Raw genomic sequence first — 26,319 nt, forward strand, 5'->3', positions numbered from 1 at the left:
GGAGTCGTCCATGGACCCAAAGGAGAACCTCAGAAAGAGACAGAAAAAGGTTCCTTGAACTTTGGGAAGTAGGAGGAAAACAAAGTAAATGACCATGATTTCGATAATGACATGGTGGAGGCTCTGCTCTGCGCCATCCTGATGAGCCCCAGGGCCAGAGGTGGAGAAAAACATGTTTCCGAGAACTCAGTCGTGGGTATCTGTCTTTTGCTGTGTCTCAGCCCGGAGACTAGAATCCCCTGGAGACGGACCAGCAAAAGCCGGATGCGTCTGCCTGGAAGTTTCTGAAGTTTCCCTGCCACTGAGTCCCACCACTGAGAAGGAAGGAGGAGGCTGTGCACCTTTCGTGATGGAAAGGAGAGGACGGGACACACCCTCTTTATGGAGTTGGTGCAGCAATTTCTTCTTATTTTAGCTGCTACAACCTCACGACTCCTTACCCTTGTAGGTGGATGATGGATGGACCATTTTCTCTTCTAGGGGTTTCCCAAGAGCGACAGCATTGAATTTCTGGACCCTCGTCAAAATAATCTCATATTTCCATAGGTTCAGTAAAAATCAAGAGAATTCCTGATAGAATTGCATAAGGGTGCAACTATGACCCTTAAATTGGAAAAGATAGTCCCAGAACCATGTAATGTAGGCCAGTGTATTGGTCATCGCTGTGTGTAGAAGGCATGCTTTGTATGCAGAAGGAGTCCTCTTAGATTTCTAGTCTAGGGTCTGCCAAAAAGATAGAAATCTCCTGCTGCTGGTCTGTACAGACCAAAGCGTGAAAGACTGAGTACAAAGTTGTCTTGGCGTTACTGTCTAAAAAGAACTTTTTAAAGCTCTGCATGACAATAACACCCAACTAGATGGTCAATTGCTCGTCCTTAGCATGAGACATCCTCCCAACGCTCATCCAAATGACACACAACTTTATTAAGCTTTCTTCTTGTTGTTGTTGTTTAGTCGTTTAGTCGTGTCCAACTCTTCGTGACCCCATGGACCAGAGCACGCCAGGCCCTTCTGTCTTCCACTGCCTCCCGGAGTTGGGTCAAATTCATATTGGTAGCTTCAATGACACTCTTCAACCATCTCATCCTCTGTTGTCCCCTTCTCCTCTTGCCTTCACACTTTCCCAACATCAGGGACTTTTCCAGGGAGTCTTCTCATGAAATGGCCATGATCCTCAGCTTCAGGATCTGTCCTTCCAGTGAGTACTCAGGGTTGATTTCCTTTAGAATTGATAGGTTTGTTCTCCTTGCAGTCCAGGGGACTCTCAAGAGTCTCCTCCAGCACACAATTCAAAGGCATCAATTCTTCGGCAGTCTGCTTTCTTTATGGTCCAGCTCTCACTTCCATACATCACTACAGGAAAAACAATAGCTGTAACTATGCCGACTTTTGTCAGCAAGGTGATGTCTCTGCTTTTGAAGATGCTGTTGAGGTTTGTCATCGCTTTCTTCCCAAGAAGAAGGTGTCTTTTGATTTTGTGGCTGCTGTCACCACCTGCAGTGATCATGGAGCCCAGGAAAGTAAAATCTGTCACCCCTCCATATCTTCCCCTTCTATTTGCCAGGTCTGTCTGTCTGTCTGTCTGTCTGTCTGTCTGTCTGTCTGTCTGTCTGTCTGTCTGTCTGTCTAACTATCTATTTATTTATACCACTGCCCATCTAGACACAAGTCTACTCTAGATGGCTAACATTAAAAATAGAATTAAAACAGTACAATAAATTAAAAAGCAAGAATAGTAATATGGTTCAAGATGGGTGAAAAATAAAAAGAATCAAGTGATGACAGGAGGGAAAGCCTGCCTAAAGAGCCAGGTCTTACGTTGGCTCTCAAAGACACCCAGCAAGGAGCAAGACAGATCTCTGAGGACAGATTGTTCCAAAGGTGAGGGGCCAATGCTGAGAAGGCCTGGTGTATTGTTCTTTCTCTCTGGGCCTCCCTCGGCATTACGCCCCTCAGCCACCCTTCCTGGCTAGAATGAGTGATTCAGGTAGATCTAGGTGGGAGAAGGCCTACTGCTAGATATTGAGATCCTAAACCATTTAGGGCTTTATATGTCATCATATAAAGCCCTAAATGATCATATAAAGTGTGGTGGCGCTGCGGGCTAAACCACAGAAGCCTGTGCTGCAGGGTCAGAAGACCAGCAGTTGTAAGATCTAATCCACGTGACAGAGTGAGCTCCTGTCACTTTGTCCCAGCTCCTTGCCAACCGAGCAGTTCCAAGGCATGTAAATGCGAGTAGATAAATAGGTACCACTTTGGTGGGAAGGTAAAACTGCTTTCCCTAGTCATGCTGGCCACGTGAAAATGGAAATGGTCTTCGGACAAGCGCTGGCTCTAGGGCTTGAAAACGGGATGAGCACCGCTCTCTAGAGTCGGACACGACGGGACTAAATTTCAAATAGAACCTTTACCTTTATGTCAGCATTAACACTTTGAAATCAATGTGGGAATGAATGGGCAGACAAGGCAAGGCAGCCAGAGTGGGGGAAATATGCTGATATTTTCTTGTCCCACTGAGAAGTCTGGCCGCCACATTCTGCACCCTTCCACATCAGTCTCAAAGGTAGCCCCACGTAGAGTGCATTGCAGTAGTCTAATCTCGAGATTACAAGTGCATGGACCAGAGTGGTGAGCACCCCACCATCAAGATAGGGACTTAGCTGGGCAATCCACTACAGATGGAAATAGGCAGAGCAGACCACTGACGCCACCTGGGTTGCCATGGTGAGCACCGGATCCAGATGGACCCCCAAGCTGCGAACCTCACTCTTCGTGGTGAGTGTTACTCCCCCCAAAAAGAGGGAGTTTCCCAGACCACCAATGGAGGGGCCACCTACCCTCAGGACCTCCATCTTGTCCAGGTTCAGCTTCAGTCCATTCTCCTGCATCCATTGCAGTACAGCCACCAGGCAGCACCGAAGGGATGGAACGGCATCCACTGTGGTTGGAGAAAATGAGATGTAGAGCGGGGTGTCATCACTGTACTGGTGGCACGATTTCCCACAACCCCTGATGACCCCACCCAGCGGCCTCAAGTAGATATCAAACAGGATTAGGGAGATAATCAAGCCCTGCAGAACCACACAATTGAGGCTCGATGGAGCCGAAACACTCTCCCCAAGTTGTATTCTCTGAGGACGGTCCTGCAAGAAGGATCGGAGACAGGCCAGCACCAGACCACCGAATCCCAGCTCGGAGAGCCTCCTCAGGAGGATACCGTAAAAGGCAGCTGAGATATCGAGGATGACCAACAGAGACATTTTGCCCCTGTCAGCCTCCCTCAGTAGGTCATCAAACAGGGCAATCAATGCTGTTTCCGTGCCATGATGCTGCCTGAAGCCTGACTCGAATGGATCCAGGTCATTAGTTTCATCCAAAAGAGCCTGGAGCTGGTCAGTCATCACCCTCTCTACCACTTTGCTAAGGAAAGAAATATTGGCAACGGGCTTAAAATTGCCAACACTGTCCGCTGCCAAACATGGTTTCTTCCTTATGGGCCTACAGTAGTTAAGTGTTTTGTTCACTTTATCAGGCATCAAGATCCAAACACAAGATACAAATGATTGATTTATAGAGTGTTCCCAGACAAAAACACACCCATAGGTCAAGCAGCTCAGTTGGTACTTTCTCTGCAGAACCCCATAACAGGATTCCAGAGATCACCAAGAGAAAAGGAAAGAGAGAAATCCAATTCAATGAAAGGTCAAGTCTCAGAGCTTGAAGGATAAAGGAAGAGGCCGCATCCAGTGAAACATCTCACAGCCTTCCTCAATGGCAATATGTTGGATCCTATTTGCAGGGTTCTCATGCAATGACATCTGGAGATGGCTTGTCAGAGATCTGTGTCTTTGTTGTTCATAAAAGATGGAGAGACTGAGTTGTTCTGTTAAAAAACTTCTCTATTCGTTTGTTTTTCTCTGTGCGCTTTTTTCATGTCCATGGAGGGCGTTGGTTGGCTGGACAAATGGTCGTGGCTGGAGGAAGAGTTTGCAGAAGGAAGAAGTTACCAATCATGCAGGTACCTGTAACTGCTTAACGTTGGCTGACATACCAAGCCATTATGGTGGTATGTTTTAGGTATTATTAGTTACACCTAAGCGGAAGACACCATCTTACTAGAAGGAAGCAGCAATGACTTGAACTGAGTTTTGGGAGAATGAAAGAAGAAATCACCAAAGCAGAACTACAGTTGAATGTTAAGAGGACCAAAATCTTGACTACAGAAGAATTACACAACTACACAACTTTGACTTTGACAATGAAGAAATTCAATTAATCAGAGGTTTTGCTTAACCATCAATTCAAACAGAGACTGCTACCGAGAAATCAAATGAAGACTGATACTAGAAAGAGAATCAATGAACAAAATATCATCCACCCTCATATATTTCTGATCGCCACTTAAAGGTGTGAAAGCTGGAGAGTTAAGAAACCTGACAGGGAACACCTTGAGGCATTTGAAATGTGGTGCTGGAGGAGAGCTTTGTGGATTCACTGGAGTGACAGAAATATGAACAAATGGGTCCTAGATGGAATCCAAGATTCCACAGAATGTCCATTTCTCTAAGTGCTCCTGCCACTCCTGGAAAATCCAGGTGGGGGGAGAGAGCTGGTAATGGCAAACAATTTCTTGAAAAATTCCCTGTGGATGCGTGCAACTTCTCATTTTTCTTGGCTGAGGTGGGGAGAGTCTCTCTTGGGCCTAAATCCATTGGGGGGTTGGGTAGCAAGTTATCCAGTTAGTCCTTCAGTAAGCAAAGCACAAGGTAAGAAAAAAGCCCTCAAGTAACACAAGGATGTTTGCCCAGGCTCACCACTTTTCCTATAACACACAGGTCTTGTGCTTTCTGTTGCTCTAGTTCAAGTAGAAAAAGTAAGTAGAAGTAGAAGATCTACTAGAAAAGATAGGGAGGGCCAAATTCCTGTTACTCTGACACCTGGTTAAAGGATATTGGCAGATCCCATTGGGAGCAACTGATTAGGAAAAAACTGATTTTGTCACCCCATGGGGTTTATATCAATTCACCTGCATGCCATTTGGGCTGCATGGGGCAGCTGCTATGTTCCAGAGATTGATGGTCAAGGTGTTAGAACCTGTATGAGGGTACGTGGCCACTTACATTTATGATATACTGATAAATAGTGACATGGGAAGAACACATAAAACATTTAAAAATGTATTAATTGCGGAAAGCCCATCTTAAGGTCATCCCTTCTAAATGTAAATAGCCAGAAAGGGGGTAAAGTTTTTAGGTTTCCAGGAAGAACAGGAAAGAATTCAACAGGTACTGTAAAGGACAAGGTAGAGAAAGTTTGAGGTTGGCCTCCTCCCCGTAGAAAAAAGGAAGTACAACAATTTTTGGGTCTAGTGGGATATTATAGACAATTCATGCCTCACTTTGCAGAAATTTCAGCACCTCTTACTGACCTCACTAAAAAGAAGATGACCAGGAAGATTGTATGGGTTAGTCTGGAACAAAAGGCTTTTGATCAATTGAAGGAAGTGTTAAGTACGTTACCTAGTCGGTATGCCCCTGGTTTTAATATACCTTTCTTAGTACAAACAGATGCCTTGGACAGAGGAGTAGGAGCGGTGTTGGCCCAAATGAGAGGAGTGGTGGAGTATCCAGTAATGTACATTAGTAAAAAGCTGACAATTAGAGAACAGAAATATCAAAACATAGAGAAGGAAGCTTTGGGAGTGAAATGAGCAATGCGAACTTTGAAGTATTATTGGTTGGGGACTCCTTTTACCTTGAAAACTGACCATGCCTCTTTACAAGAGTTGAACAGGATGAAAGACACCAGTCCTAGGTTAACGAGATAATATTTAATTTTACAAATCTTTTGCATTTAAGGTAGAATATAAGAAAGGGAATACCAATGCTAATGCTGATTATTTCAACAGGCTACATGGGAAGACTTAGACAAAGAGAGGATGGCACAGTGTAATAACAGAGAAGTAGAGAAAGTAATGGGAGACATGACAGGACTAGTGGTGGGAGAAAAAGGGGAGGAATCAGGAAAAGAAAGGATGAGGGTAGAGGTGTTCTTAATGACAAAGAAAGGGAGAAGACAGGAGGGACAAGGAACATGGTAGTGTGGGAAGAAAAATGAAAAGAAGGGGAAGAAGCAAGAATGTTTAAAATACCAGAGAAAAGAGATGCAAAAGACGAGGCTCTCAAAAAGATAGAGAGAGGAAAGAAAGAGGGAGGACTTAAGACACCTCTAGAAGAGTTAGGTCTGGAGGAATGGTGGTTTATCCTATAGGACGAGGTCTCTGGAGGAAGGTGGTCCGGCCAGGACCTATCCTACCAAATCAGAAGCCACCAGAGGGAGACTGGTCTCGTCACTCATGCTGCGGGACGATCTGTGCGGTGAGGAGTGGCTCCTTGCGAAACCTGACAGACCAAGAGAGATTCGGGCCATCTCCCTGCTGAGGAAGGAATATTCTTGTGACAGTTTACCACATTTCTGGACTGAGATACCAGTAGACTTTGGTCATGTCTACTGGTAACTACAGAAGTTGTTGTTGATAACCTTGTTAGTTCTGTTAATAAAAATCTTGTTATAAAAGAAATGAATTCTATGTCTTTTCCCGCCAAAATGAAGGAACTGTCATACTCTACTGATGAACTCTGTCACAATATATGTGTGTGAAAGTGAGATGTGTTTCCAGCTTTCAAACTTGCATACAATCAAACATCAGTTTGTATTCTCCACTGCATGCAATTTCTGGAGAACAGAGGGAGATGCACAACCTCAAAGAAGAAATCTTGGACTTTACACAAAGGGAAATGGACAACAAAGAAGGAAATAGGATGAGATGTTCAGGAAAAGTGCCAAAAGGTTTGTGTTGGAAGGCTCAGCAAATTGTGGACAGTGTACAAAGCCGGATAAGAAGTTTGTTGTTTGGATGTCAAGGAAAGTTCTGATAGGATCAGAGAGCAACCTGGAGCTTAAGGAAAACTGAATGTGTGTCTGGAAAACCACAAAGAGTGTGCAAAAAATGGGGGAAGTTTGAATGTTCCCTATGAAGCTCCTGATCAACAGTGGTGGATGTGCCATGAGCCTTAATGCATTTTTGAGCAAAAAATAATATAAGACCATGTCATATTTTCAGGGAAACATGGTACATGAGCATGGTACATGGTACATTTATATAGGTGAAGCTTATGACTCAGAAGTTCAAAGCAAACAAGTTCTCTTTATTTTCTTATAACTCATTCCGTCATTTAAACACAAACTCCATTGCAACACAAATTCTTCTTAAAACAATTCTATCAAAGTATAAGCGAAAACATGTGCAAATAAGTCACATTGCATTCGTTATTTCTCACCCAATAATTTCCCTACAGAGATGTCTCCTGTGTTTCTAAAAAGCAGGTGGCCATGTGTTTTGGAGCTATCCTTCTAAACAAGACAGAAACCTCGGTGTCTTAAAAAAACTATTGTTGGGATCTGCAAGATGAGGGGAAGTAGGGATCTTGCAGATGAAGCCTCAGTGCAGGAATTTGTAGATGAAGCCTCCCCCTTGACCAGCAAGGGGGAAAAGAAGAGACGGGACACTCGAGTGTGAGGCAGCTGTTCAGAGGGAACCTCTCGATCTCTCGCCTCCTCCTCTTTTATTGTTTTCCTACTACGTTTGCTCTAGTTAATCAATACTATTTTAAACAGAGGCATTTAATTTCCTGAATACACAGCCAGAATCAACAGACAGGCTGGTAAACAGACAGCTAATAGTAAACAGAAACAGATAACATCCAAATACACAGAGAAGTTAGACAAGTTCCTGAATACACGAACACTTTAACTACATTATCCAGAGATAGGTAAACAGCAGGTTAATGAATCATGTTACTGGAAGCTAGTGACTTGCAGTTTTAGCATGAGGCCTGCCATTGCCATAGATATATACATTTGCTACTGCCACAGACATATACATTGTAACAGCATAACAGCATAAATTGAGCTTCATTCATTCATTGGTTTTATCCTCTGTGTATAGTAATGATGTGGGGTGAGATAATTTACATCACATAAAGACCTGCATTCCCCAAAAAACCCAGGGATGTCTCATTTCTGCTGTGATGGACAAGGATTACCTCCAGTTTTTGAGAATTTTAGGACCCACACATTGCTACCTTGAATGTTTCAAATGCTCTTTGGTGTTCAGGTGAGGCCTGAGGACAATAACGTAGCACTTGGGGATGAAGATGCAGGCCAGGAGGCCAGCGCTGGAGGCCAAGATGGAGAAGACCTGCACGGCCACCATGAACTTGCCCCTGGTGCTCAGGTAGGTGGGCACAAAAGACGCCCAAACGCTGCAGAAGACCAGCATGCTGAAGGTGATCAGCTTGGCCTCGTTGAAGGCCCCGGGCAACTTCCTGGCCAGGAAGGCCACCATGAAGCAGACGGCAGCCAGGAAGCCCAGGTAGCCGAGGGCAGTGTAAAACATGGCCACAGACCCCTCGTTGCATTGCAGGGTGATCTCCCCAGGCTGGGAGTGCAGGTCAGCGTCTGGGAATGGAGGAGAGGTCCCCAACCAGATGGAGCAGATGACCATTTGACCACCGGAGCAAGAAAGGATGACAGCGTTGGCCAGACTCTTCCCCAGCCACCTCCTGGCCTTGTTCCCGGGCTTGGTGGCCAGGAAGGCCAGCACCACCATAATGGTTTTGGCCAATACTGAAGAGACGGCAATGGAGAAGATGATGCTGAAGGCCGTTTGTCGGAGGAAGCAGGTGGCTTTCCTTGGCTGGCCGATGAAGAGGAAAGAAGAGAAGAAGGAAAGCAGGAGGGAGACGAGAAGGATGTAGGAGAGGCCCCGGTTGTTGGCTTTGACCAGTGGAGTTTCTTGGTTCTTGATGAAGATTCCTAACACAGAAGCTGTGATGATGGAGAAAAGCAGGGCAAAAGAAACCAGGATGATCCCCAAATATTCCTCGTAAAAGAGGAAGTTTATATCTTTGGGGATACACTGATCGTGGTCCTTATTTGGATGCTGATCTTCTTTGCATTTGGTGCATTCATCCGCATCTGGAAGAAAGAAGGAGGAAGAACAACTTCAGAGAGAAGGGGCTGGGGTGCCTTTTATTCAACCACACATCCTACCTCTTTGGCTTCCAAGATTTTTGGAGCAGTAACCAAGACACCTGTTCCCAGACTTGTTCCAAATAACTTTGTGATGTACAGTCTTAAAAGAGATCATGTCTGGCCCAAGACGGTAGAGCAGAAAGCCTCATGACTCATTCAAGTGGAACCAAGATACAGTGGTGCCTCGCTTGACGAGGAGAATCCGTTCGAGCAAAATTGCTGTTAAGCGATATTCTCGAAATGCATTGAAAACCTGTTCAGTGTGTTCCAGTGGGCTGAGTAACTCACCGTCCAGTGAAGATCCTCCATAGGGCAGCTGTTTTCTGCTCCCTGTCTTGCGAAAAAGCATTCCTAAACACAGTGGGGAGACATTTTGTACACCTGCCATTTTTAAACCCGACAATCAGCTGGTTGGATCGTCGTAATGTGAAGAATCGATTCCCAAAGCAGGGAACTGATCATCGCAAAGCGAAAAAACCCCATTTAAACATTGTTTTGCGATCGCAAAATCAATTGCGTGAAGCGATTGCTTTTGTGATCATCGTGAAGCGGATTCGTCATCAAGCGGGGTAAGCGTTAAGCGGGGCACCACTGTACTAACAATCTGTTTAGTTTTAAATTCTTCCTTACTTTCCAAGAATGATACTGGATTCTTTCTCTTGAGCTAAGGGTTCACTGTGGCTCTTGGCTGCACACCTAGACGCTCAAAATCGATCAAGTGAAGGGTAGGTGAGGAAACACCATCAATGGAAGGGACAGAACAGATTGAACTGGGACTGGAAAGATTGAAACTCTAACCTCCTTAAACAGTAAGGTTGATCTTGAATCAGCCAAGAACACATCCTGCCTGCCAGCATCACCAATGGGTCTGTGACCATCTTGGGGCAAGACTGCACCTCACAGTCAGCTCATTATTGAAAAGATAATTCTTTGATTGCTGAAAGCATCTCATTGGCTTTGGCCAACAGCAACAGCATGTGATTCTTCTCCTCCCCCATAGTTTGGTGTTTGTGACTTCCCTGGATCGTTGCACAACCTTATCCATGATGGATCCTTTGCCCCTTCGGAAGCTTGTCTGTCTCTTTCCCCAGATTTGGCCCAGATCCCCTCGGTATCACCTACCTTCATGGCTAGAGATCGTTCCTTCGGCGCAGAATGAACAACCATAGCAGCAAACGGACTTCCCTTCTTCAATCACCCTGGAATATCCCGGATGACAGCTCTCTGTACACCTGGAACCAGGGAGGGACTGCCCCCCCAAAAAAAGACAAGATCGATCAAGGAAAGAACAGGCCATGCTGTCTGTCATCAGAGGAGGGGAAAGGATCCAATGGGAAGGCCAGTCTTCAACCTGGCTTTACATGCCTTGCCGTTCGTGTTTGATCAGCCAGAACCCTCCTTCAGGACTGAATGGAAGTGGAGAGTGTAGTGGTGCCCTGCCCTCTCCTGCCCATCATCGCAGAACATTGACGCAGCAGCCAATGAGTGAACGGAAGGCGGAGCCAGGGGGAGGGAGCAGGATAAATAGACTGGTGGATGGAGTCTGAGAGAGAGAGACAGACAGACAGACAGACAGACTGACTGACTGACTGTGTGTGGCTTCAAAGTGGACGAAGAGTGAGTTAGAGATCTGTAATAGTGTGGATTGTAGCAGAGGGTTAAAAGAGTTTTCAAGTAATATCCTAGCTGATTCAAATATACTCCATGAATGTTTATTGATTATCAACTTCCCTGGTTAAATAAAAGACGTGTGTTTTGATAACACACAAGTCTCAATACTTAAGAGATATTAAAGCATTAATATCTGGTGGAAGCAAAGAAGAAAGAACCTCGTGAAGGCCAGAGGGATAGGGGCTTCAGAGGAGATCGCGACAGTGACTAACGTCAACTGCAGATGAGAAGAGGTAAGCTCTGCCTATGGAATAAACCGTTCCTAAAAAGAAATCTGATTTTTCAAGGGCTTCCAAAGGAACTTCATCAGTGGAGTGGGGAAGCATTCTATGGACTATGGAGAAAAAACTCAATTAAATCAGAGCAGACATTTTTACTTGTTAGGACATTGAATGCTTTGTCACGAAAAGCTCCTTGTGTACAATTTCGGATGATAAGGATGATGACAGGCTGCAGCTACAGAGATTATTTCAACTACCAATTCCGGGATCGTATGAGGTCTTCCGGGATGTTATCAGGTCTCCTGCCTTGGACAGGGGTTGGACTAGAAGACCTCCAAGGTTCCTTCAAACCCAACAAGGATTCTAGGATTCTAGGAATACAAGAGGCTGCCAGGAATCATGGGATCCTTCTAGTGATCTCACCATGTGGATGGAAACCAGTAGTGTCAACCCATGGATTTTTCTCTAAGAGAAAATTTCAGCTTGTACCTAATCTTTCCTTATTATTCAGATATATATTTTCACTGATGCATACTATGTGAGGTCTCATGGAGTCTTAAGTTTGAACCTGCAAACCGCCCAGAACAATTAATTAAAAGGAATAAATTAAAATAAGCATGGATGATGTCACCAGATCGACCCACCTGGCTAAACAAGGGGAGCCATTCTGGGGTGTCTGGGTTGAGGGTGAATTTTATGGCTCCTGATGCCTGGCCTTCCACCTTCCCAAACTTTACGGCGTCGAAGGACTTGTTCTTGGGAAAGACCATCCAGTTCACTACATCGAAGTGGGCTCCCAGTTCCCCCTTCTCGTCCAGAAACACCCCATCCATGGAAGTGTTGTAGAAGTGGGCGTTTCCCAAGAAAGGGTGAAGCTGGAAAGACAAAGAGAGAAAAGAAGGGCATTTGGAAAAGAGGAAACCGAGCAGGGTGCCTCACTCTTTCTATCCATGGGAGGCCCAATGACGACCCTGTCTTTATTTCCATAAGATATCTATCATTGCAATGTTGTCCTTTATTCCAGGCAGGTTCGAGTCTACCCGGCTATTTTCATCTCTCCTTTACACGCTTCTGGGTTGTATATTCTAACTGCTGAAAATTCAGCTGCATCTGGAAAAACTCAGAGACGGAAAGACTGGCAGTCATGGTGATCCAAAGGATCTGAGATGGGAAAGCCATACCTGCCACGGCTGCAACAATCTTGGGTGTCTCAGCCTCTGGCCACGCAACCGGGCCATCCGCCTGAGTCCATATGATGACAGTGCATCCTTCAGGGCCCTTGCCACTGCGTGGGCCAGGTTGTAAATAGCATAGCCATCGAGCAACAGAGTTCCCTCAACCCATTTTCTGGGCAGGGCCCCCAGCCTCTCTATTTCTTGACATCTCAACCGCTCTTTCACAGACAACGGATGCTTGGAATAGGAGCAGGTAAATGAACTCAGAAAAAATTCCCATGTAGCAGATAAAAAGGGGTCAAAATCTTCATGACTTGCCCTTTTCTCTCTATGGATGAGGAAGGAGAAAAAGCCATAGATCTGCGGAGAAGTCAGAACATCGTAAGACAAGTTCATCCTCATCCTGAAGTCCCAGACAACAGTCGTGATCCAGACTTTCCCCCCGGAGGACTTTGTCATGCCTTTAGTGTAATGTAGCAAAATTGGTATGGTAGCGTGGAAAAAGCGAATCTCCCCATAGTAAATTAGTATTCTGGCCTTGTTCCAATTAATCAATTGGTCTGAAGGTATTTCTATGGCTTGTTTCTGGACCGGAGTCCGAAGTGAGAAAGCTGTGCATATGGCATTGCTAAGAAGCAAGGCGGTCATCGTCCATATGAACCGTTCCCCATCATTAGAGTCTGGTGTGATGAGGCCGACCCAGTTCCATCTGAAATGCAGCAGCAACTGGATGATCCCGAGATACTGGTGTGTGTCTTTGGGGACCATCCGGTAGATGAATGGGAACCGGGTTCTATCGTGAAGAATGTGGGATCCAAAGCTGTAACTGACCTGAAGCAAGAAAAGGGAGAGAAGAGTCTTCTGGCTCTAGAAGAAATCCATTTGTCAACCCATCTATCTCTATCATTTTTGGTTCAATCCGTACTGCCCCTTCTTCCATCCTCTTGTTTATTTATACATTTTTAATATGATTGATTTAAATACCACCCACCTGACCTGCGACCAAGCTGGGTGGTTCGCAACACAAAAATAACGCCCATTAAATACAAGTCGATTATACCGACTTCAGACATTATAAAATGCACTCTAACATACCTCAGTATAAAATACATTCTATTAAAAACTGAAACATCTAGAATTGCCATTCTGAATAGCATTACTAGTTGTTCGTTTAGAAAAGGAGCTTTTGCCTCAAAATGGGGAACAGGAATCTTGACTGAGACTGAATTTGTTGTTTAGCCATTTAGTAATGTCCGACTCTTTGTGAACCCCATGGATCAGAGCGCGCCAGGCCTTCCTGTCTTCCACTGCCTCCCAGAGTTGGGTCAAATTTATGTTGGTCTCTTCGGTGACACTGTCCAGCCATCTCGTCCTCTGTCGTCCCCTTCTCCTCTTGCCTTCACGCTTTCCCAGTATCAGCGTCTTTTCCAGGGAGTCTTCTCTGCTCAGGAGGTGGCCAAAGTAATGGAGCCTCAGCTTCAGGATCTGTCCTTCCAGGGAGCATTCAGGGTTGATTTCCTGCAGAATGGATAGGTTTGTTCTCCTTGCAGTCCAGGGGATTCTCAAGAGCCTCCTCCAGCACCACAATTCAAAGGCATCAATTCTTCGGTGGTCTGCTTTCTTTATGGTCCAGCTCTCACTTCCATACATCACTACAGGAAAAACCATAGCTTTGACTATTTGGAATTTTGTTGGCAAGGTGATGTCTCTGCTTTTGAAGATGCTGTCAAGGTATGTCATTGCTTTCTTCCCAAGAAGCAGGTGTCTTTTGATTTTGTCGCTGCTGTCTCCATCTGCAGTGATTATGGAGCCCAAGAAAATAAAATCTGTCACCACTTCATATCTTCCACTCCTATTTGCCAGGAGGTGATGAGCTTCAGACCATTTTTGTGCTCTCCTCTTTCACCCTCATTAAGAGATTCTTTAATTCCTCCTCACTTTCTGCCATCAGAGGGGTATCATCTGCATATTGGAGGTTGTTGATATTTCTTCCGGCAATCTTAATTCTGATTTGGGATTCCTCCAGTCCAGCTTTTCACATGATGTATTGTGCATATAATTTAAATAAGCTGGGGGACAATATACAGCCTTGTCGTACTCCTTTCCTTGTCTGAGACTGAACTTAGTGGCTGTGAAAACCCATCTCTCCTGCCGTCCCTCCTGGAGGGTCTGTGTCTCATTTCTCTGCTGTTCCCCAAAGGCAGTTATATTTTCAGCTGAGGTCTTGAGAAGTAGATGAGTATGGACAAGTATTTGTCATATATCACAATTATGAGGTGCAATACGGAGGCTGAACTCAGGGAGTCGGTCTTGCCCTGGGTTTCATGAACCTTGAAACGTCAAGTACTGGCCATTATTATTATAATAATTATTATTTGCAGCTATGCAAACTAAGGAGGGTCAACCCTGAACACTTTAGGGGTTCTGCCCCAAGTATACTTTACCACCCCCCAAAGACCACCTCACAAGGGTCGTCAGACTCTTCAAAGGAACGGCTATGGCAAAATATTAAACTCAAGTACTGGTTGTGATTGGTTTTACATTTTCTTCTAAATTTTTTCTCACCCTGCCATTGTTTTATTTCATTCCAATTCTCAAGATTTCCCATTGTTTCTATTCTTGGATTCCATCTCCTGCTTCACATTTCCTACCAATAGAGGACTAAACTATAGACCAAGGGATTCCCAAAGTACCTGCGGGATTTTGTAGAGGCCTGACAGGGTGGAAATCTCTTTGGAAATCTCTGATTCCTGTCCTTCAAGGAGGGCCAGGAGATCCTCCCTTTGCCCGCAGGAATAGTTGGGGATGTTGGCTTTCCCGGTGGAGAGGAGGTCCACCATCACTGCGTACGTCGTCCCCACATCGAAATAGGTGTCGTAGAGGTTGTAGCCGAGGGTGAGGTTGGGCAAGAGGCTGGGATTCTGGTTGATGTCCCGGAGGGTCAAGAGGAAGGAGAGGGTGTGCCAGTGGTTCGTGAGCCCATTCCTGCAAAACTCTCATTAGGTTGCCTTGTCATCATTCCAGGGGCCATTAAAAACAACTTGTATCACTTCTTGAGCTTTATAGACATTTCCTCTTTTTTGAGGGAAGGACCGTGGAGGGGTGATCTAAATTGATTTGCTGGCTACCTCAGATGGAATTTGGTCTGGGTGGAAGTGATTTGTGTCTCATCCCCTTATCCTGAGCTGGTACAGACTGCTGATATGGGGCAGGCAGATCTGGCCCAGCCACGTTTGGTGTCCACAGACATATGGGAGGTGGACCACATCCTGGATGAGTCCCACACCATGGTGGGTTACCGTCAGGACCTGGAGGTGCATAGGGCTCAATCTGTGAATTATGGGCTCTAGCTAGTCCCCAGGTGGCTAATTCCAGACTGTGAGCCATTTCTCATCTGGCCGAAATTATGGAATTCCCTTCTGCAATACCTTTGCATGGAACTTGCATGTCCGACTCTAGGCGGTGGTGCTCATCTCCATTTCCAACCCATAGAGCTAGCATTTGTCCACAGACAATCCTCCATGGTCACGTGGGCAGCATGACTAGACATGGAACACCATTTACCTTCCCACCGAGGTGGTACCTATTTATCTACTTGCATGTGTGCATTTTGCATGCTTTGAAATGGCTAGGTTGGTGGGAGCTGGAACAAGCGATGGGGGCTCACTCTGTTGCATGGATTCGATCTTACGCCTGCAGGTCTTCTGACCTCGGAGCACAGAGGCTTCAGTGCTTTACCTTGCAGCACCACCCTGTCCCTCATTGCGTGCAACTAGAGTTGGACAAATTCAAACAAGACCTAAAAATCTATTTAATCAATCTGGAACCATAGGGGTTGTTCATGGAAATAGGCAATTACGGTGTTAGAATTACTGTGCTTCAATTATTATATTGGTATTATAGCTATTTCGATTGTTTGTTTATAGCCTTATTGCCTTATTGGATGATAATTGTTTTTTGTGTTTTTTATTATTGTAATTATGTTATAGTTGCATTTTAACTATTTTTAACTATTGGAATGAGCTCTGGTATAGAACACAATATATTATTATTATTATTATTATTATTATTATTATTATTATTATTATTATTATTATTATTATTATTATTATTATTATTATCATCATCATCATCATCATCATTATCATTATCATTATCATTATCACTATCACTATCACTATCACTATCACTATCACTATCACTATTATTATTATTAAGTTTTTGACCTCTGGTGTGGAGCAACGGTGTGTGAGAAATATGCCCGCACCCATGTTCAGCTGGTGAATTTGTAAATGAACTAAAATACTCCAGGACATTCAGCTTCGGCTCTGAGAGGTAAGAAACCAGATGATATGGCAGACACTAAAGACAGGAAGGAACACCCAACCTTTCAAAACTGTAACTTCCCTGGGATGTGTTCTTGGGTTCTTTCACGTTTGCTGTTTTAAAAATAGCTAAATAGCCTTTTTAGATTCTGCTCTTGTCTCGGCTGCAAAGAAATTGGAAATACATTCAAGTCTGACTCAGGCAGGTCAGAAATCCCGATTTATCTGAATCTGTTGCACAGACTGATTGTCCTGGATTATTTGCACAGGTTGAATGTCCTGGATTATTTGAGTTTCTTTACAAATTCACCAGCTGAACATGATGGGCGCAGGCATATTTCTCATGCCATTGCCCCACACTGGAAGTCAAAAGCTGGCTCTCACCCCTCCAGGTCCCGACTGCAAATCTCCACTGTGTGGGACATCCCCCATGTCTCTTTGGACATGGCTCGGATGGTGGTGAATCCACCTCCCCTTCACAGCTGGTCTGTTCTTGCTCAGAAGAAGGTCTGTGCAGAAGAACCAGCTCTGCCACCCAGAAAAGCCATCCGTTTGGGAACTTTATTTTATTTTTTAATTCAAAATATTCTTACCCCTGCCTTTCTCCTGAAAAGGACCCAAGGCAGCTTACATCATTAAAGCTAACAACAGTGAGCATACAAATAGGCAGCCAGGGAAAGCTTGCAGAAGAGAAAGGTCTTTGCCCACTTGCAGAAAGACAGCCAAGATGGGGCTAACCTGTCCTTCAGTGGCACGGAGTTCCAGAGTCTCTGGGAGCAGCCACAGAGAAGGCCCTCTCCTGTGTCCCTATCAAACGCTCCTATGAAGGTGGCGGGACAGAGAGAAGGGCCTCTCTTGAAATGGGACAAGACCAGCTTAACCAGAGGAGAGTCAGGATTGGGGAAGCCAGGCGGGAGGTCCATAAGAGAAAAGACCCAGCCCGAGAGAAAAGGCAACTCATTCATCAGATCAGAGCTTGGAGAAGATGGGCGTCTGATGGGTGAGGGGGGGCAAAATGGGGATTAAACTGGCTGTGGGAGGATTTAATGAACACAGGGAACCAGAAAGAAAGTTCTGAGCTGGACAATGCCTTTTTGGTTCCCGCAAAAGTGACACAGAGGTGCGTGAGGTCTTGCAGAACGCTTCCTCAGGCAAAGATGGTCTAAAATTTCAGGGCACGGGAGGTGAGTGTGGTCACAGCAGAGCCAGAGGTCTCTGGAGGGTATTTCTCTGTCTGCCCTTTCCAGTACAGGTTGCTGTCCTCTGAAGATGCTGGCCACAGAGACAGGCGAAATATCAGGAAGAACAACCTTCAGAACACGGCCAAAGAGCCCAAAAAACCCACAACAACCATTAGATCCCGGCCGTGAAAGCCTTCGTGAATAGATCAGTTTTCTGTTTACATCGAAAAACTTAAACGACCCTCTTGCTGCCCCGAAAAATACTTTGAATTATGAACAAAATTATGCGTAGTCGGGGGTGGGGAGGGAGGAAGCTGATCTTCCATGTGCATCCTATCATCACTTTTAAAAAACTGATTTCAAACATGCTAAACTCAGTTCAAAAATATAACCACATTCACAATCAATCTCACCCAATAACTCTTGAGACAGGAGGTGCTGAGAAGCTGACAGGATGAAAAACGACAGGCGTTGCTGATATCACTCCGCCAATGTGGAAGTCCCCCGGCTTGTAAAAATTCATGGGTTGCTTGGGGTCCCTTGCCAAGCTCAGAGGGCATTTCGCCTTCTCCCTCCCAGATGCTGCCCGGGGCAGCAGCAGCAGCAACAGAAGCAGCAAGAGCCTCCTCTGAGGGCTGCTCGTGGGCATGGCTCCCCTCCTGAAAGTCTGCGCTGGCCAAGGTGGCTGGATGGAAGGTGTCAGCAGCCGCCCTCGTGCAGGACCGGTGCTGGGCAGAGGGCTACGTTCTGCTCAGAAGATTGGACCATTGAGGGCAACCTGGGGCTGAGTTCAACCACTCCCTTCTAGACCGCCCTCCGACTCAGTGGCCAAAGGGAAGGAATGTTTTTGTAGACCTGACGTTACCTTGTTTTGCTCCTGCTGGTTGACTCATCCCTGGACCCAAAGGAGAACTTCAGAGAGAAAAAAAGTTTCCTTGAACTTTGGGAAGTAGGAGGAAAACAAAGCAAATGACCATTATTTCGATAATGACATGGTGGAGGCTCAGCTCTGCGCCATCCTGATGAGCCCCAGGGCCAGAAGTGGAGAAAAACATGTTTCGAAGAACTCAGTTGTGGGTCTCCGTCTTTTGCTGTGTCTCAGCCCGGTGGCTAGAATCCCCTGGAGACGGACCAGCAGAAGCCGGATGTGTCTGCCTGGAAGTTTCCGAAGTTTCCCTGCCACTGAGTCCCACCACTGAGAAGGAAGGAGGAGGCTGTGCACCTTTCATGATGGAAAGGAGAGGACGGGACACACCCTCTTTATGGAGTTGGTGTAGCAATTTCTTCCTATTTTAGCTGCTACAACCTCACCACTCCTTACCCTTGTAGGTGGATCATTTATGGGCCATTTTCTCTTCTAGGGGTTTCCCAAGAGCGACAGCATTGAATTTCTGGTCCTTCATCAAAATATTCATCACATAATTCTATAGGACACAAACAGGAGATGGCAAAAATAAACATGAACATCAGTGTACTAAAATGGATGGGAATGGGCAAATTCAATTCAGATGATTATCATATCTACTATTGTGGGCAAGAATCCCGTAGAGGGAATGGAGTAGCCCTCATAGTCAATAAAACAGTGGGAAAAGATGTAATGGGATATAATCTCAAAAATGATAGAATGATTTTAATGCGAATCCAAGGCAGACCTTTCAACATCACAATAATCCAAGTTTATGCACCTACCATCAATGCTGCGGAGACTGAAATTGACCAATTCTATGAAGACTTACAACACCTTCTAGAACTGATACCAAAGAAAGATCTTCTCATTATAGGGGATTGTAATGCTAAAGTAGGGAGTTAAGAGATAAAAGGAACAACAGTGAGGTTTAGCCTTGATTGTGGCTCTGATCATCAGCTTCTTATAGCAAAATTCAAGCTTAAACTGAAGAAAGTAGGAGAAACCACTGGGCTAGTGCAGAAGGCTGGACTGGAGGAATCCCAAACCGGAATTAAGATTGCCGGAAGAAATATCAACAACATCAGATATGCAGATGATACCACTCTGATGGCAGAAAGTGAGGAGGAATTAAAGAACCTTGTAATGAGGGTGAAAGAGGAGACTGCAAAAAACGGTCTGAAACTCAACATCAAAAAAACTAAGATCATGGCCACTGGTCCCATCACCTCTTGGGAAATAGAAGGGGAAGATATGGAGGCAGTGTCAGATTTTATCTTCCTGGGCTCCATGATCACTGTAGATGGAGACAGCAGCCACGAAATTAAAAGACACCTGCTTCTTGGGAGGAAAGCGATGACAAATCTTGACAGCATCTTAAAAAGCAGAGACATCACCTTGCCAACAAAAGTCCGAATAGTCAAAGCTTTGGTTTTTCCTGTCATGATGTATGGATGTGAGAGCTGGACCATAAAGAAAGCAGACCGCCGAAGAATTGATGCCTTTGAATTGTGGTGCTGGAGGAGGCTCTTGAGAGTCCCCTGGATTGCAAGAACAAACCGATCAATTCTAAAGGAAATCAACTCTGAGTGCTCACTGGAAGGACAGATCCTGAAGCTGAGGCTCCAGTACTTTGACCATCTGATGAGAAGAGAAGACTCCTTGGAAAAGACCTTGATGTTAGGAAAGTGTGACGGCAAGAGGAGAAGGGGGACGACAGAGGATGAGATGGCTGGACAGTGTCTGCGAAGCAACCAACATGAATTTGACACAACTCCGGGAGGCAGTGGAAGAAGGGAGGGCCTGGCGTGCTCTGGTCCATGGGGTCACGAAGAGTGGGACACGACTAAACGACGATGAGTGAGGTATAATCTAAACCAAATCCTTTATGAATACACAGTGGAAGTGAAGAACAGATTTAAGGAACTCAATTTGGTGGACAGAGTGCCTGAAGAACTATGGATGGAGGACCTTATCATTGTACAGGAGGCAGCAAGAAAAATCATTCCAAAGAAAAGGAAATGCAAGAAAGCAAAGTGGCTGCCCAGCAAGGCCTAAAATAGCAGAGAAGAGAGGGGAAACCAAATGCAAGGGAGATAGGGAAAGTTACAGAAACTTGAATGCAGTCCCCCCCCCCCCAAAAAAAAGCAAGGAGAGACAAGAGGGCCTTCTTCAATGAACAATGCAAAGAGAGGAAAATAAGAAAAGGAAAAAACAGAGATCTGTTCAAGAAAATTGGAGATATTAAAGGAACATATTGTGCAAAGATGGACATGATAAAGGACAAAAATGGGAGGGACCTAAAAGAAGCAGAAGACATCAAAAAGAGTGGCAAGAATACACAGAGAAATTATATCAGAAATATTTGGATGTCCCAGACAACCCAGATATTGTGGTTGCTGACCGTGAGCCAGACATCCTGCAGAGTGAAGTCAAGTGGGCCTTAGAAAGCATGGCTAACAACAAGGCCAGTGGAGGTGATGGCATTCCAGTGGACCTATTTAAAATCTTGAAAGATGATGCTGTTAAGGTGCTACATTCAATATGCCAGCAAGTTTGGAAAACTGAACAGTAGCCTGAGGATTGGAAAAGATCAGTCTACATACCAATCCCAAGAAGGGCAGTGCCAAAGAATGCTCCAGCTACCGTACCATTGCAATCATTTCACACACTAGAAAGGTTACGCTCAAAATCCTCGAAGGCCGGCTTTAGCAGTATGTGGACCGAGAACTCCCAGAAGTACACACTGGATTTCGAAGGGGCAGAGGAACTAGAGACCAAATTGCTAACATGTGCTGGATTATGGAGAAAGCCAGAGAGTTCCAGAAAAACATCTACTTCTGCTTCATTGACTACCAAACGCCTTTGACTATGTGGACAACAGCAAACTATGGTAAGACCTTAAAGAAATGGGAGTGCCTGACCGCCTTCTCCATCTCCTGAGAAATCTATATGTGGGACAGGAAGCAACAGTTAGAACTGGATATTTACTTTGTTGTTAGTTTTTCAGAGTCTTTGGCCATGTTCTGAAAGTTGTTCTTCCTAATGTTTTGCCAGTTTCTGTGGCTGGCGTCTTCAGAGGACAGCACTGTCCTCTGTCCTCTGAAGATTCCGACCAGGAGGATCAGGTCCATGGGGTCACGAAGAGTTGGACATGACTAACTGATTGAAGAACAACAAAGAAGAGGACACCATCTTGCTAGAAGCAAGCACGAATTACTTGAACTGATTTTTGGGAGAATGAAAGAAGAAATCACCTAAGCAGAAATGCAGTTGAATATTAAGAAGAGAAAAATCTTGACTACAGAAGAATTACTATACAAATATACAACTTTGATATCGACAATGAAGAAATTCATTTAATCAGAGGTTTTGTATACCTTGGGTTAACCTGTCAGGAATCCCTCCCAAGAAGTTCTGGTCCAATGGTCAAGAGACCTCCAGATGATTTCACGAAGTAATCCACCAACAATAGCATCCAAAAACAACAGTGGCTTCCTGCACTGATTTAGCACAGCAGCCAAACCTATATGGGGCCATGGTGATTAGTCCTTGCTTTCAGTTGCACTCCCTGGCTGAATCCCTTCCACACTTACAGCCTGGTCTCAGCTAAGCCCTCAACTGAACCACCACTCTACCAAAGACAGTCTTCCCCCCCCCTGATTTTTTTTAAAAAATTTTAAGCACTCCCAGGACTGGCACATGACACCTTTTTCTCTAGAAGTCACCTCTGCCTCGTCACCCCTTGCTGCAGTCTCCGTTTCTCCTTCCGCTTCCCCTGGGGTGGCACAGGAGGGTCAGTTTCTGAGTCAGAACCCAGGTCCAGTGCAGGCGGACCCATTGGCGCCATACCCCTCTGAGCGGGAACCGTGAGAGCCTGCTGAGGGGCTGGCAAGGCCTCTCCATCCCCTGGTAGGGCAGGTCCCAAACCAGCAGGACCAAGCGGGAAGCCATCTGCCTCCGACTGGCGGTCCTGGAAAAGGTGAGGCAGCGAGGGCAATACCCATGAGGTAGGCATGCCCTCAGGCTGGACAGAAACCCCCTGATCTGGCTCAGGCATCTGGCTCCATGGAGGTGGAAGGGCCAGCCAGCTCTGAGACGTTCTCCTCCCCTGAGGTCTCCTTATCACGTTCCCTGGACCAATTTCTAGGTGCCTTCATGGGTGCAGGCTTGGATCGGTGCTGGGCATGGAATAGACAAACCAGCTGAGGAACGTGGCCATGGCAGGGTTTTCCCAGGAGCGTTTTTCCTCTGCAGTACTGGAGTACTGGAGCCGATCCCGACAGGAGTCAAGGATCTGTTTGACCTCATATTCTTCCTCCACATTAACCAGAAGGCAGGGTGGGGGCAGGGAATTTGCACAGAGGGGATGTAGAGGGGTGGCCAAGACCAACAGTGCCCGGTGAAAGACAGGGTGCACCCGGAGCATGGTGGGGAGACAAAACTGAAAAGCTACCATGTTGATTAGTTGGGAAATAACAGATGGCCCAGTCTGCCTGGCATCCAAATTCTTGGATGATCTTAAGGAGCACAAGAACCTGGTAGAGAGCCACACCTAATCCACACCTTCTTGGCGGTGGCTGTCCACTGCTCTTTTGTAGGCCTCCTTAGCCCGGTCCAGTTGTTCCTTTTGGGCTGCCTGAATTGCCTGCTACTCATGACTCATTTGTTCTGCTGCATGAACCCTGGAGGCAGACAGCACCAAGGGGGAAAATCATGGGTGATGCCCATAAGTCGCAAAAAATGGAGTGGGATGTGTAGAAGTATGCACTCTGTTATTGTATGCTAATTCCATGACTGGCAAGAGCCCTGCCCTATCATCCTGCTGGAAACGAGTATAACAGCGCAGGTTCTGCTCCAAAGTGTCATTGGTCCGTTCCGTCTGGCCATCGGACTGGGGGTGGTGGGCAGAAGAGAGGCGAACTTGGATATCCAGAATCTTGAACAAGGCCTGCCAGAACCGAGAGGTAAACTGGACCCCATGATCAGAGAGCAGGCTAACTGGAAGACCAGGAAGACAAGAAACATCATCAATGAGCAACTGTGCCGTCTCCTGAGCTGAGGGAGCTCAGGGAAGAAAGTGGGCCATCTTGCTGAACAGGTCCACCACCACCAGGAGCAAAGTCTTCTCCTGAGAGAGCAGCAAGTCTGTGATGAAGTCCAGGGACCCCACCCACCATGGTCCAGGAGGATTCTCCAGTGGAAGCAAAAGTCCCTGAGGCCGCCCTGAATGACCCTTGCCCAGCAAGAAGTGTTGCCACCTAACCCTTGATGTCGGTGTGAATCTGTGGCCACCAAAATTCCCACAACACCAAGCAATTCAGAAAGTGGCATTGTAAGTTGGGCAAAATGGGAGATGAATCACTGTACATCCTTCACTGACCATGGAATCTGCCACTGAACTACGCTTTCGACTTTACTGGGGTCCATCTGAATACCAGTTGGAAAAATAGGATGAGATGAGGTCAAATGCACGCTTCTCCAACTTTGCGAATAAACAATTGTCCTGTAAGTGTTGTAACACAGCCTGAACATGCTGAATGTATTCCTCGGGATTGTGGGTGTAAATCAAAATGTCATTGAGGTACACAATCAAGAACCTTTCCAGGAAGTCCTGGAAAATGTCATTCACCATTTGCTGGAACACAGCAGCTGCATTACAAAGCCCAAAAGGCATTACCATGTACTTGTAATGACCATACCTGGACCGGAATGTCATCCTATACCTGTCCCCTTCTTGAATCCAGACAAAGTTATACATTTACCAAAGATCCAACTTGCTAAAAATTCGGGCATCCCGTAGCCATTCCATCAGCTCCTGGATCAAGGGCAGAGGATAGCAGTTCCAGATCGTAATCTGGTTGAGAGCTTTGAAATTGTTACAAAGACAAAATTCTCCACTCATTTTCTTTACAAAGAGGACTGGAGCTGGAGCAGGTGAAATGGAAGACTGAATGAATCCACATTTCAGATGTTTTGTTGTGAAGTCCCGCAGTTTTGCTAACTCCTGCTCCGACAATGAATAAATGCACCCAATTGCAATTTTGGAACCCGGAATTAAGTCAATGGGACAGTCATACAGAAAGTGCGATAGCAATTAATGAGTGATCTGGCCTTTCTCACCAGATCACTCACGAACATGTCCAAACCCACTTCTAAGCTCTAACGTAGGCTGCAGAAAAAATATGACATGTCATAAAAGTGCTCCCTTTAGTGATTGCTGTTTGGGTTTTCTAAACGAGAACCTTAGATCTCTCTGGGCTGATCTGGGATCCTTCTTAAGAATCAGAATTAGAACACGTTGAGTGAGGAATTAGGTGGGACAAGAAGCCTTTCCCCCCTTGCGATGGAGTTTTGCTGACATAAGTACCCAAACCATGGAAAGGGTGGACTTGCTATGTGATATGTGAGGTGAAACAAAAGATGTTCTATAGATGGTTTGGTTCCTGTTTCACTCCTTGGCATGTGCAGTAGAGTGGGAACATAGATGGCGCTGTAGGGGAGTCATCTTCGTCAATATTATTTGAAGGGGGGTTACTTTCCCCAATCGTAGGCATTTGATTAGGAGTAAAGATTGGTTTGGGATTTTTCCAAAAGGACACAGTGTTGTAAACCATGTCCTTTAAGTTTATATTATCTCATACAGAGTGGAACTGAACCAATGAGATAAGTGACAAACTCCCCCGCCATCCTCAGATTCTAAAATGAAGGGATCAATTGCCATTGAAGACTGTTCAAAAAGTCAACTGGTACAAATCGAGATGGCTAGGCAAGGTTGAGCAGGGCTGCTTCCTGCGATTGCGAGACACTCCACCCCCACCTCTGTTACAAAGAGCTTTAGCGGGCCTTACTCCTTAGAAGCCCTTCCTCACGGCTCACGTTCAGGCTATTTAAAAGTCGACAACTCCCCCCTTGTGAGCCTCTGCAAGCCTTCAGGAGAGAGTCCCCGTCTGGGTCCCATTGCACTCAGAAAGATGCCTGGGGAGGACTCAAGAGAGGACTTGTTCTGTTGCTGCTTCCAGATTGTGGAGCTCCCTTCCCTGGGGGGAGGTTCGGCTGGACTTTTTCCTCCTTTCCCTCTGCCAGGCCTTTGAAAATCAGAAGGCAGTTGAGATGGGAAGGTCTTTTAAAATCCGTTTTAAAGGTTTTATATAATGTTTTAAAATATGTATTTCTTATATGGTCACCAGGGGATTTCCTAATTCATTGTGAATTACTGTACATATTTTTTTTTTACAACCTGGGATCCCCAGGGAGATCAAACAAAACAAATGAATACCAAAATGCTCAGAGGCTGCACAGTATCCCCATTCATGGGTTTTCGAGGTGTGAAAGTGTGGGATTCATTTTTGCTGCATATAAAATGGGAATAAGGAGCGAAAGTTGGTATGATCTCAGACTATGACTCGGGGGGTGGGGCCAGAATTCAAATCCTGCCACTCCTGGAAACTCCGGAGGTATGGGGGAGCTGGTAATGGCAAACCATTTCTTGAACATCTCACACGCTTTCAAAATTGTATTAGGGTCATCACAATTTGGAAGCAGCTTGGCAACCCAGGAAAACACCAAAGAAACTGAAAGTAAAGGAAGGTGCTGGTTGAAGCAGGCAGTTCTCAGAAGGTAAAATTCAATTTTAATGGCCATGTGAACAGCAAAAGTGACATTGTGAGCGTGAGAAAAGTCAGGCGGGTGCCTTTGCCTGTTTCCCAGATGGAAAACATGAAGGAGCCTTGATTCCCAGGG

At 45.6% G+C, this 26,319-nt stretch overlaps 1 protein-coding gene and 1 long non-coding RNA gene across 2 annotated transcripts in view; one reads left to right on the forward strand and one right to left on the reverse strand.

Moving 5' to 3' along the window:
- LOC144587337 (uncharacterized) overlaps positions 1–26,319 on the forward strand; it is a 194,143-nt gene that overhangs the window by 100,778 nt on the left and 67,046 nt on the right. The gene's annotated exons all lie outside the window — the stretch shown is intronic.
- LOC144586929 (vomeronasal type-2 receptor 26-like) lies at positions 6,963–24,372 on the reverse strand. Its single transcript, XM_078386098.1, has 8 exons — positions 24,303–24,372; positions 23,390–23,577; positions 22,305–22,549; positions 14,860–15,151; positions 12,173–12,997; positions 11,636–11,866; positions 10,222–10,450; positions 6,963–9,042 (listed from the first exon to the last, which is right to left on the reverse strand). Exons 1-8 carry the CDS (start codon positions 24,370–24,372, stop codon positions 8,144–8,146), a joined length of 2,979 nt encoding a protein of 992 aa, XP_078242224.1. The 3' UTR covers positions 6,963–8,143.

Source organism: Pogona vitticeps, chromosome 2 (assembly GCF_051106095.1).
Source record: "Pogona vitticeps strain Pit_001003342236 chromosome 2, PviZW2.1, whole genome shotgun sequence".
Classification (NCBI taxonomy): domain Eukaryota; kingdom Metazoa; phylum Chordata; class Lepidosauria; order Squamata; family Agamidae; genus Pogona; species Pogona vitticeps.

Excerpts from the sequence above, each read along its gene's own strand:
- LOC144586929 (XM_078386098.1), bottom strand. The coding sequence starts at position 24,372 with ATGCCCGAATTTTTAGCAAGTTGGATCTTTGGTAAATGTATAACTTTG. Across the intron at positions 22,550-23,389 it reads GTTTCCAGCAGGATGATAGG|GACCGCCAGTCGGAGGCAGA; the intron begins GCAGGGCTCTTG and ends CACCTTTTCCAG. Across the intron at positions 10,451-11,635 it reads GGCTCCCCTTGTTTAGCCAG|GTTGAAGACTGGCCTTCCCA; the intron begins GTGGGTCGATCT and ends ATGTAAAGCCAG.